Here is an 11,353-nt window from a genome sequence, read left to right on the forward strand (position 1 = left end):
TTGCACTCCAGCCTGGGTGACAGAGCAAGACTCTGTCTCACAAACAAATATATACATATACACACACACACACACACACACACACACACACACATGCTGTAATGCTTAATACCTAACTATGTACATTATATATTTATGCACACATATAGCATAAAACATTTTTTCTGCATTTCAGGTCCAAACTGCTTTGCAGAAACCGCGGTGATCCCTGCTGGCAGAGAAGTGAAGACTGACGAGTGCACCATATGCCACTGTACTTACGAAGAAGGCACATGGAGAATCGAGCGGCAGGCCATGTGCACAAGACATGAATGCAGGCAAATGTAGACGCTCCCCAGAACACAAACTCTTGACTTTTTCTAGAACATTTTACTGATGTGAACATTCTAGATGACTCTGGGAAATATCAGTCAAAGGAGAAGACTTATGATGAGGAATAATGGAAAATTGTTGGTACTTTTCCTTTTCTTGATAACAGTTACTACAACAGAAGGAAATGGATATATTTCAAAACATCAACAAGAACTTTGGGCATAAAATCCCTCTCTAAATAAATGTGCTATTTTCACAGTAAGTACACAAAAGTACACTATTATATATTAAATGTATTTCTATAATCCCTCCATTAGAGAGCTTATATAAGTGTTTTCTATAGATGCAGATTAAAAATGCTGTGTTGTCAACCGTCCTCACTGTGTACCTGCATATCTTTTTCAGTTCTGATTCCATCATCTGGGAATGTTCCCCCTGCACATTTTCACAGGGCAGTCACCCATGAATGGATCATAAGATATTAGGACCAATTTCCACTGAAACCCTGTTTAAATTCTATTTAATTACAGACATATCTCTAATGTTGATGTCTACTTCACATAAATATATTTCCTTCTTATAATAATATACTGCTTTTATCTGCTTCATTCTCAATCACTTGTGAAATGCAGGTATAAAGATCACTAACTCACACTTTCTCAGTTCTTTAACCTCCTGTATTGTAGACCATAGGTAAGCACATACATATATTTCGTTCTTATTTACATTATTTTTCTCTTCTAAGCATAACTTTAATTCATTCCCTAAACTGAGGAATAAAGTAGGCTGGAAAATTTGCATTACTGTTCCATCAAGCTGAAGCAGACAACAAAATAGGGGAGGACTGAGTCCTTCAATTCTCCTAGGAGAGTTAAGGAAAATCAAACTCCTAAGCAAGTTCATATACCTGAAATCTAAATGTGCTACAGATATCTCAGCTCTCAATTCAGTGGAATCATATTCATCATCAGACTGAGTCATCTATTCTCCATAAACTACACAGTAAAATCTTGACTGATAACCTTGAATCAGCCACCCTTTACTAGCAGAGTGAGAAAGCAGTTATTCTGTTAAAACAAAGCTGAAGACCAAGTGTACTCCACAACTTTCCTATAGCTATAATTCCAAACCAACTTCTTTTCTCTTCATTTGAACAGAGAACATGAAAAGCCACTGCAAAGTCCCGCTAGTCTAATCAATGCATAATAGAAAATAGTTTTACCTTTATCAATCATATCAGCATGTAGTGTGTTGATGAAAGAGGTAATTGGAGTCTTAATAGGTGTAGGATAAAAAAAGCAAAACTATAATCACTATTTATGTCTTTAAAGGATTAAAATATATACAATCATTGTTTGAAGCCTCTAAAGATATTTTTTATATTTTTGTTTATTCTAAAATTTTGCATTAAGAACCTATTAGGTACAAAGCATTTGTGATGACAACAAGGGAATAAGGCTTGATTTCTTGCCTTCTTGGACTTTTGGTCTCTGGCATAAGAAGTATATGAAGTTATAATGTATTGTGTTAGAAGCCAAACTAGAGACCAGCAAATGGAGATTAGAAAGCCTTCCTAATGAGAAGATGGAGAACATGAAAAAATCATTATATAAAAAATAATTCAATCATTAAAGATTGAATAATATTCAAGAAAAATGGATACACCTATCATAGTTGAAAAATTAAACTATTGTGGACTTTAGTAAATATAAAGATGCCACGGACTGAGTCATCAAAACATTACATATAGTCATTTTTATCTTGTTCATAAAGAACACCTTGAGCCAAAGGGACTACCAGTACATAGATTTCATGAAAATACTCAGGGGAATTATTAGCTAATTGCTCTCAGGTGTAATCAGCTTTCCAAAATTTAACCTTTGTATTCAAGAGTGGTAGACATTGGCCATCCCTCCTTTATTCAAGGATGGATTGTTTGAGACACAGTTATTTATAGTTGTCGCTTTGCTAATAAATGGCCCTAGCCCCCATGGGTAGGTGGGCCATTAGTAACCTCTTCTCTCTCCATCAGGCATGATGCAATTAGAGACTCAATCCATGCAGCTCAAAGTCTTCCTGTTTCCCTTAATAATAATTCCTGCCAGAACGGATGATGAGCTCTGAAATAATTGCAGTGGTGTTTTCAATGCTGTGAGAATTTCAGAAAACCTAGTATTTTGTTGCATATAGAGAATGAACCCAATATCATCTTGGGAAATTAACTGACTCACTTGCTCTAAACTTAGTTTGACCTGCAGGGTCACAGGCACACACTCCTCAGCACTAAAACTCAGTGGTTGTTATTACACCAAAGTAACTCCCCTCCCCATCTCTGATTTCAACCCCCTCATTCCTCTCTCCTCATAGAAATAATACATAAACCAACCCACGGAAGAACTTGAATTTATGACACTGCACATACTCATGAATAACAATGGCATTATTTGCAATTTTGTCCAAGATCAACTTCTTCTTGCAGTTAGACTTTCACAAATATATAGCTATCTCAGATTGACATTCTATTTTCCTCCCCTCTGTTGTCAGAGAACTCTTTGCTGAGATGATCAACAACAAACTGTTCTATTCAGTAAACATCATAACTTCAATAACTGCCCAATAAAAAAGGAAAGTATAAGTCACTCAATTTCAAAATAATAGTGTTTGGAGATAGCACAGAAAAGGCGGCCTCAGAATTCAAGTATAGAAGTTCTGGAAAAGCCATAATCATTAAAATTCAAATAGGCCTGCTCTATAAGTACCTAATAATTGTTAAATGATTTGTTCAACTTAATAAACTAAACCATGCTTACAAATGTATTAATGAATTTATTTCAAATTTTCAACCTATATTTAGATCTGAAAGTATAAAGCTACTTATGTAAGCAATAGAATGATTCTGGAAATTATCTGGTGTCTTAGAGGTTTTCAAGTTAAATTCATTCTTTCAGTGATATGATATTTACTTGTTGGGTGGATTAACAATACTTTTTATTGACATTTCCCAGAAGTCTTGAGAAAACTCATTTCAAAAACTTGTATTTCATCCCTGCATGCAACAAGTATTAGATGCACTCCAGTCTGGGCAAGTCCTGCTACAATGTTGCTGCTAGTGCAGATGGAAAGGCACAGTATCTTTGACATCAAGGGGTCTGTAAGCCTTGAAACTAATTTAGGTTTGATTATAATACTTCTAATCTTTTGATACTTAGAATTTCATCGTCTGCTTTGTGCAGTAAAACATGCTGAGAAGAGTTCTCATAAAGTTTTAAGTTTGTAACATCAATAATATGTTTAATAAACTCTCCTCCCTACTTCTCCAACATAAATGTTGCATTTATATAAGGTTAAAAGTCCTAAAAAATCAGAAAATTTAGATGTTTAATTTTTGTTTTTATTTTAAGCAGTGAAATGGGTTTTTAAATGTATACATTATCTGAAACTTACTATTTCAAACAAGCATTGTTGGAAACTAAATCCATTATTTTAAATGTGGACTATTTAAACATGTAGAAAGCAAAATTATGGACATAAACTATGATTTTAAAAATATTAACAATTTGCTAAATTTGTTTCAATGGGCAAGAGATCAATCCTACTTTTCATTATTCTTTTTAATATCATATTTTTCCCCAACATAATGTAATAAGAAAAGAGTAGTATCAGATGTACAAATAAGCACCATTGGTAAAAACATACATGCTTCTTTGGCCAACATAATTTGTAACTTTCTTACTGAACCTACTTACCTACTATATTTTTTCCCTCACTATTAGCATCTGATGGTTGATAGTCAGTAACTCTTCTGAAGAATTAGATTAAGAGAGAACAATTTACTTATTCAGGAATAAGTGCATTTTTACAGCACATATTTTTCACAATCCAGCTGCAACTTCCAAAGATCAGGTTCTCATTGCTCCATAGCACAGTTTAAATAGCCTACTTATATCATATCCTCACTCTACACCAACCACTTCAGTCTATTATTTTAGTTTTCTAAATGTAGATCTAGTTTTCAACTGAATTCTTTATTTTGAGGATCACAATCACACACAAAATAACATCCAAACTCCTCAACATGGAAGACTGGTGTCTTCACAATTAGATCATGGACTACACCATGACCCAGGCCCCTGTGGCTGGTGAGACTTCTGGGCCCTGGGTACCACTCTAAACATGGTCTCTACTATCTCAGATCCTGCCCTGAGTGTCCTTTGCAGCACGTTGAGATATTACCCATTTTCAATGTCCAATTCAAGTGCCATTGCTGGTAAGAAGACTTCTGTAGTTCTTATCGGAAGAATTGTCATTCTATGTCCCAGTAATATAGTACTAATTTGGTTTCTTATTTTAATATATCATTTATAAATCATACCATAGTTTGCATAATAGTTAATTTTATGCCTGCTTCTATTATTTACAAATCCCTTTAGTTTGGGCTGTGAGACATTCAATCCCCAAAACATCACCCAATTATCTATATGTTAAAGGCTTGTTGAATTGTATTCAATCTATTAGTTCAGAGTTATTTGCTATTCTTGTTTAAGGACAATGTATATATTAAAGAGCAACTAAAAGCTCCCATTACTGTTTGCCAACCCAGTTGTCTTTTGATTTCTCTGTCAATTTGCAAGTATCAAATATCTAAGTCACAGAACCCAGAGACACACCAAATACCCCATGGTAGTTTTAGGATGAACTCTAACAGCTATTGGCTATTTCTGGTGCAAGTCAGAAAAAAAATTGCTTTTAGTGCGAAATTTTTGATGCTGAAGAAAGTTTATTGTATTGAAGAGACACTGGCCCTTTATGAAAAAGGAGGTCAAGTTTACAGTTTTGATACTTATTTACTTTCTTATTTCTAATTTTTGGAAAACAATTTTCTTAGACTTTCATTTGTGGTATTGAGTATTTCTGCGTGTTTTAATCTTTCTACATAACGTAATTAAACACCTCAGTAGGTATCTAGTGAACTGATAAAATAATGAGCTGAGTCATTTGTACAGAAATATAGTAGCTTCCATAACCTGAATGATAACTATTTAAAAATGATGATTGTTGAAATTTTACTAGTGTCAAATTTCACTTTAAATTTTGCAAAGCACCTGCTGTTCTAGCCTTAACATAAAAATTTAGAAACTAACTCCAATGCCTAATTTTTAAATGAATAAATCCCACTGAATATTAAGTGACACTGACAATCACCCTGAAAAGTATTCAGCCAAAGTTTCAATAGAATTAGGAAACTGACATGAAAATGTGCTCTCAGTGCTTGGCCCATGAGCAGTTTATGATTTAAGACGTGCATACTGTTTAACTCTTTCCTTCAAAGGTAGAAAAGTACATAAAGCCCCTGGCTGACCTATTATACAGGCACAGAATTATCAAAAGCAATCAAAGTCAATTTAGTATATTATGAATACAGCCTAATGACTAAACACAATTGCAAATATTGTGACTTTAGTTTTTAATTCAATTTTCAATAAGTAGAAATATTTCTCAATTTTATTTAGTATCTAATTACATTAAGACCAACTCATACATTAAAGTGCATTTATATGATTAATATTTAATGATCATTATTTTACTTAATGATTAATATTTTCTCTTATTTGAATTTCTGTAATCTATGTTTTAAAAATAACTGTTTCCAAACACATTTTATGGAAAGATTTCATTTTTCCATTTCCTTTATTTTTATATTTACCTTGTCAAATAAATACAATTCTATTTTTATTTCTATTAGAATTCAGGGTTTATTCTTTTCCTAAGCATATAATTCTTATAATTATAATGGAAAAAAGTGAGAAGTATCCCATAAGTACTATAAACCTATGAAACTATTAATGTTCTTTATATTACCAAGGAGTTTTAGTTTTAAAAAGCCATTCTTAAGCAATCAGTGAATGTATATCATCAGCCAAAAGTTATGCTAGGTTTCCTTCACTTATTATCACATTTAACCTCACAATTCTCCCAAATTGTGGGTAATACTATCCCCTTTGTTGCAGAAAAGTAAATATAGGCTCAGGGAAATTTTAAAACTGCCTTAAGATTCAGTCTGGTGAATGAGAGGCTGAGTTAAGAATCCAAATCTGCTTTATACCAGAGCCCATGATTTGAAGTCTTACCATTTTTCTTTAGGTCAGGGACCTCTAGAAATTAGACAGAAATTTCCAAAATGGTCTTTTACCCCACTCCTCATAAATAAGATAATGAATAGCAATACTGACCCGTAATTCTAGAATATCAATCTTGATACTTGTCAAAGTAAATAGTAGCTCCTCACAAAAATGTTGTGACCTCCCTAGTCTAAATGCTTATGCTATATGTTGATTCCTAAATCTAGATCTCTTTTTAAAAATAGTATTGAAGCATCAGGTTGTTCGGGTATGATTCTCACATTGAAATTTACAAAATATAACCAAATATTGTGACCCAGTTTTTCTGCAGCCAAGAGAAGTAAACTGCCATTTATTAGGTGATGATTATATGGCAAACACTACAATTTCAAATTTCAAATTCTTTTATCTGATTTATTCTTTTTATCAACTCTGCTGTATTGATGAGGAAGTCAACATATGGTGGGTCACTTACCCAAATTTCGGTGATGAGCTGGGCGCAGTGGCTCACACCTGTAATCCCAGCACTTTGGGAGGCTGAGGCAGATGGATCAGGAGTTTGAGGCCAGCCTGACCAACATGTGAAACCCCATCTCTACTAAAAATACAAAAAAAAAAAAAAAAATAGCTGGGCATGGTGGCACATTGGGAGGCTGAGGCAGGAGAATCCCTTAAACCCAGGAGGTGGTTGCATGAGCCGAGATCGCTTCAACTGCTCTCCAGCCTGGGTGACAGAGCGAGACTCTGTCTCAAAAAAAAAAAAAAAAAAAAATCAGTGATGGTACTGAGGCCAAATCTGTTGGGTTCCAAAGTTATCCTACATGGGGCATAGTCAGGACTGGAATGGATAGCTCTACCTGCTTCCAAATATTCTTCCCTGGGAAGTGGCTGTGAGTCTTACTGAATTGATTTATTCATTGCATTCTATGTGTCAAATGCAATTTAGGCCTGAGTGATAGTCATAAATGGTCTTTGGACCCATGAAGCTCTGAGTCAACTATACCAGCAGATATTCTTAAACTAATAAAAAAAAAAAAAGCGATGGCATCACATGCCATTTTGAACTTTTGCATTAAAGTCATTAACTTACATCAGTATTACGATTTATACTTTTAAGCAGAGTTTTGCCATTTTCTGATACACAGTAGCTAGTGATAAAATTATGAAGTTACTATTGTATGGTCCAATGACATAAAAACCTAAGTGCCTGCTTGGGCTACTTATACTCTGCAGTATACCCTGGTTTATTGTGAGGATTAAATAAAAAATCCTCACAAACCTCAATTTAATATAGATTAATTATAAAAGTAATCTACCCATGTTACATAATGTTAAATCTGTAGTTTCAAAGTGTATGCTATTTCTTAAAACAAAAACAAAGGTCATCCCCACTCCAAACAATAACAGCAACGGTGAAGGTCGTGGGTGGACAGAGGTAGTCCCACCCATCCCCAGGAGGATCAGCCACCAGCGGCCAGGTCTGTCAACTGCTCCCACCCGCCCTGTTTTCTCTCAAGAAAAAGATTTTCATTTTAAGATAGGCATCAGTGCAATAAAGGAGCTTGATACAAAAATCATTATGTTCTATATATGTTTTTGTAGGTTGTAGATTAATTATGGCCAATTAATACTTTAAAATATTTATGTTACAAATAACACTGAAATGAGATTCAAAATTGTGCCCTCTATTGAAGCCAAGAAAGTAAATGTCTTTAAAATAAACATAATGGTGGTTTTTTGGTACAATAAACAGCATACCTACACTTCAGAGGACAAATCATGTTATATAATAACCCCGAGGGAAAGTAAAAGGAGACATTAATTTGGATATGGAAGCAAAATGGAAATGCTGAAATTCAGAGTAATATAGAGCAAAACAGAGGTTTGTCTGAAACATTTAAAATATTAAGAAGTATGACTTAAAAACTCAAACATTTTACTACACGATGAATCCTTTTCTTAAGGAAAAAAGGAAAATAATAAAAGTGGTATTTGGATGAGATAATTTTCCTTTAAATTTATTCCTCAGAATGATGTAAATTTTCCAGCTGGAAGCTCATCTTTCTATACATGCATGCATCTATACAAATGGTAAAACAGTTACTCTGTCAATTCGCTGGGATAGGAAAGGTGGATATAAATATAAGCTAGAGTCTGGTTAAAACAAAACAAAACAAACAAAAGACAAAAGAAGCACTGCACTGTTGGCCAGAAATTCCTTTTAAGTCAGACTTAAGTCCACAGAAAGTTGGACCTAAGCAGTGAAGGATGTAGGGGAACAGAGAGAGACTGCTTGGCCAAGTTTGCTATTCTCGTTTGTCTATGTCAGTACGGCTACGTAAAGTTCACAACTATTTGCACATAGCTATAAATATAGCATGAATAATACACATATGTATTTAATTGTGTTATTTACTATTTATAATTTGAATTGATGTTTAAAATAATTTTAAATACTTATTCCATAAACTCAGTATTTGAAAATTTAAAAAAAAAAGTCATTTTAAATAACATCATTTACCAAGTCTGAGTGATGCTTTACAAGGTACCCGATGAATGTAAAATTATAGCTTTTAGTCTTCATTTCTAATAGACTGTTATAGGGAAAATGTACTAAAATGTTGTGCTTATTACATTTATGAATTTCAGACAGTTTCTATAGACTGAGAACAATGAAATGTTTTTATACATTATTTGGTGAAAGTTTTCCAGTAAGTGTTCATATCCTGCACAAATTTTATTAAAGAACATCAATTTTACGTAACAACTGTAACCATTAATAAATCATCAGTCACCACTTTTCCTGCATATCTGACAGATGGAGAACACTGTGCTTAGTGTTGAAGATACCAAAGGGAACTCAAGTGAGGGGAAAAGAGGAGAGCAAACTGATCAAAAGGGAATGCCCATGATGCTTTCAGGAAACCAGGGTGAGAACATGCTGGCTGGAGGATGGGTCTGGTTTCCAGCAGAGATGATAGGAGTTAAAAGGCATAGGTGAGTTGTTCCCATCCCTGGCCTGGGCCTTACTCCATAGCTATAGAAACATAGTCTCTAGAAACAAAGGCCAGAGCATCCTTTTAACATTTCTATCATAAGTATTCTCAATAAACGTTTGCAATTTATTTGCTTTAATGTAACTTGGCAGTAAAGACTTTGGCCTTTGGAGGTCTGATTCTAATCCCAGTTCTACCACTTACCGGTTATTTATCAGGTACACGTTACCTACCTCTCTGCAACTCAGATTGCTCATCAGTAACATGGGGAGAGTGGTATCAACCACTAAGAGGATTAAATGAGTGAATATTTGTAAAACACGTAGCCTAGAATAAATATTTATAAAGCACAAGATCTATTTAAAGTGTTTATAACATAATACATTGGAATATGAGACTACTGAAATTAAAACATTTTGAAGATTCTAATAAATGAATAATTTAATTTAGTGCTCATTTGAAAAATATTTTATCATCATGTTTAAATTTAACATATAATTTATATCTTAGTTTTTATCCCATTTATATATATATTTGCCAGAAAAATGTTTTGTAATACCTTAATTTTATGTGGAGCTGAATTTAAATAATTAGGCCTAATTTGTATGTGTTGTTGGATGGGTATGTGTATTGACCTGATTTATAAAATAAAGTATTTATTAAACTGGGTTTTGCACTTCCAGGTAGAGTCACATTTAAGATAATCCTTTGAAATATTTTAGCTTTTGAAAGTAAATTAAGCAAGATAAATAAAATGTATGTATGTCATTAAAAATATTTAAAATGCTTTAAATATTTTGAGTTATTTAAAATATAATCCCTGAGGCTCACTCAAATATATAACTTTTATTTCTCTTATTTAAATGAAAGATGGACACTGCTGTACACTGAAGTAGCATCTATAATACAATATCCCAAGGAATTGACTGTGATAATACATTTCTACTTTGTCATTTCTAAAAGCAAATGTAATGATTATGAAACCACAAATCGAGAAATATGGACTATACCTTAGTTTCAGATTTTTTTGTTTTTAAATGGAAACACTCTAGAGGCTCCTCTGCACTGGCTTGGAGAAAGGCTTCTTAAAAAATAAATAAAAACCAAAAATTATTTTTTCTTAAGGCTAAGAACTTCCCATTCCAGAACTGGAAGATTAGGCAATTTAGAACAATCATCCTGCCAAGGGCAAATGGAAAAGCTGGGCAGAATAAAGAGTTCTTCCTGAAGCCAGTGGAGAACTAAATACTTAGGAAAACCTACCAGACGAACAGCTGGAAAAGTCCAAATTAGAGTTTAATCTGGCATTCTGAGCATTTTTCCCTGAGTAGATTTCCTATTGGAATAGCATGCTGAGAAGCTGAATAGCACTTTTTGACATTTCATGGAAAAAATGGGGCAAACTTTAGAGTCTGGGTATACAAAGGCGGGTGACCTCCCCATATGTGTTTGTGGCCCCACGGGGCTGCATTCAAGGTGCACAGCTGATCTGAGGCTACACAAATACAATGGAGCAGAAACAACAACAGGTTCAGAATCACAGTCTCCTAATGATGGAATAATCAGACCTAGATATAAAATAAATCTATATTCAAAGGCTATAGGACAAAATCGGAAATTTCAGCAGAGGACTAGAAACCTAAACTGACCCAGCAAAATTGAAAAGAACCAAAAACAGATTTTTTGAACTGCAAAATGTAATAACTGAAATTAAAGACTTCGTTGACTGGATTTAACAGATTAGAAACAACTTAAGAGAAAAGAGTGAATCTGAAGACAGATCAAATGAAAAGAAGTACAAATAGAAAATGCATAAGAGGTAAAGAATATAGCACATATTAAGTTGAAGTTTCAAAAGATGAAAAAGGATAGAATGGAACAGAAAAACAATAGTTAGAAAATAGCTGATGGCCTTCTAAAGTTGAT

At 33.7% G+C, this 11,353-nt stretch overlaps 1 protein-coding gene across 2 annotated transcripts in view; it reads left to right on the forward strand.

The window, feature by feature from the left end:
* Positions 1-10,215, forward strand: part of VWC2 (von Willebrand factor C domain containing 2) — a 149,328-nt gene extending 139,113 nt beyond the window's left edge. Inside the window, exons 3-4 of one of the 2 annotated variants that reach the window (XR_644800.4) lie at positions 176-570; positions 9,250-10,215. Coding sequence is in view for 1 of the 2 variants with exons in the window: in XM_009202969.3 (XP_009201233.1) it covers positions 176-327 (152 nt within the window). In the remaining variant the exon portion in view is untranslated. Of the gene's footprint in view, positions 1-175 lie in introns of both variants that reach the window. The other variant, XM_009202969.3, reaches the window with a different exon arrangement.
* The last annotated feature ends 1,138 nt before the right edge of the window (positions 10,216-11,353 follow it).

The sequence above is a fragment of the Papio anubis genome, chromosome 4 (genome assembly GCF_008728515.1).
Source record: "Papio anubis isolate 15944 chromosome 4, Panubis1.0, whole genome shotgun sequence".
Classification (NCBI taxonomy): domain Eukaryota; kingdom Metazoa; phylum Chordata; class Mammalia; order Primates; family Cercopithecidae; genus Papio; species Papio anubis.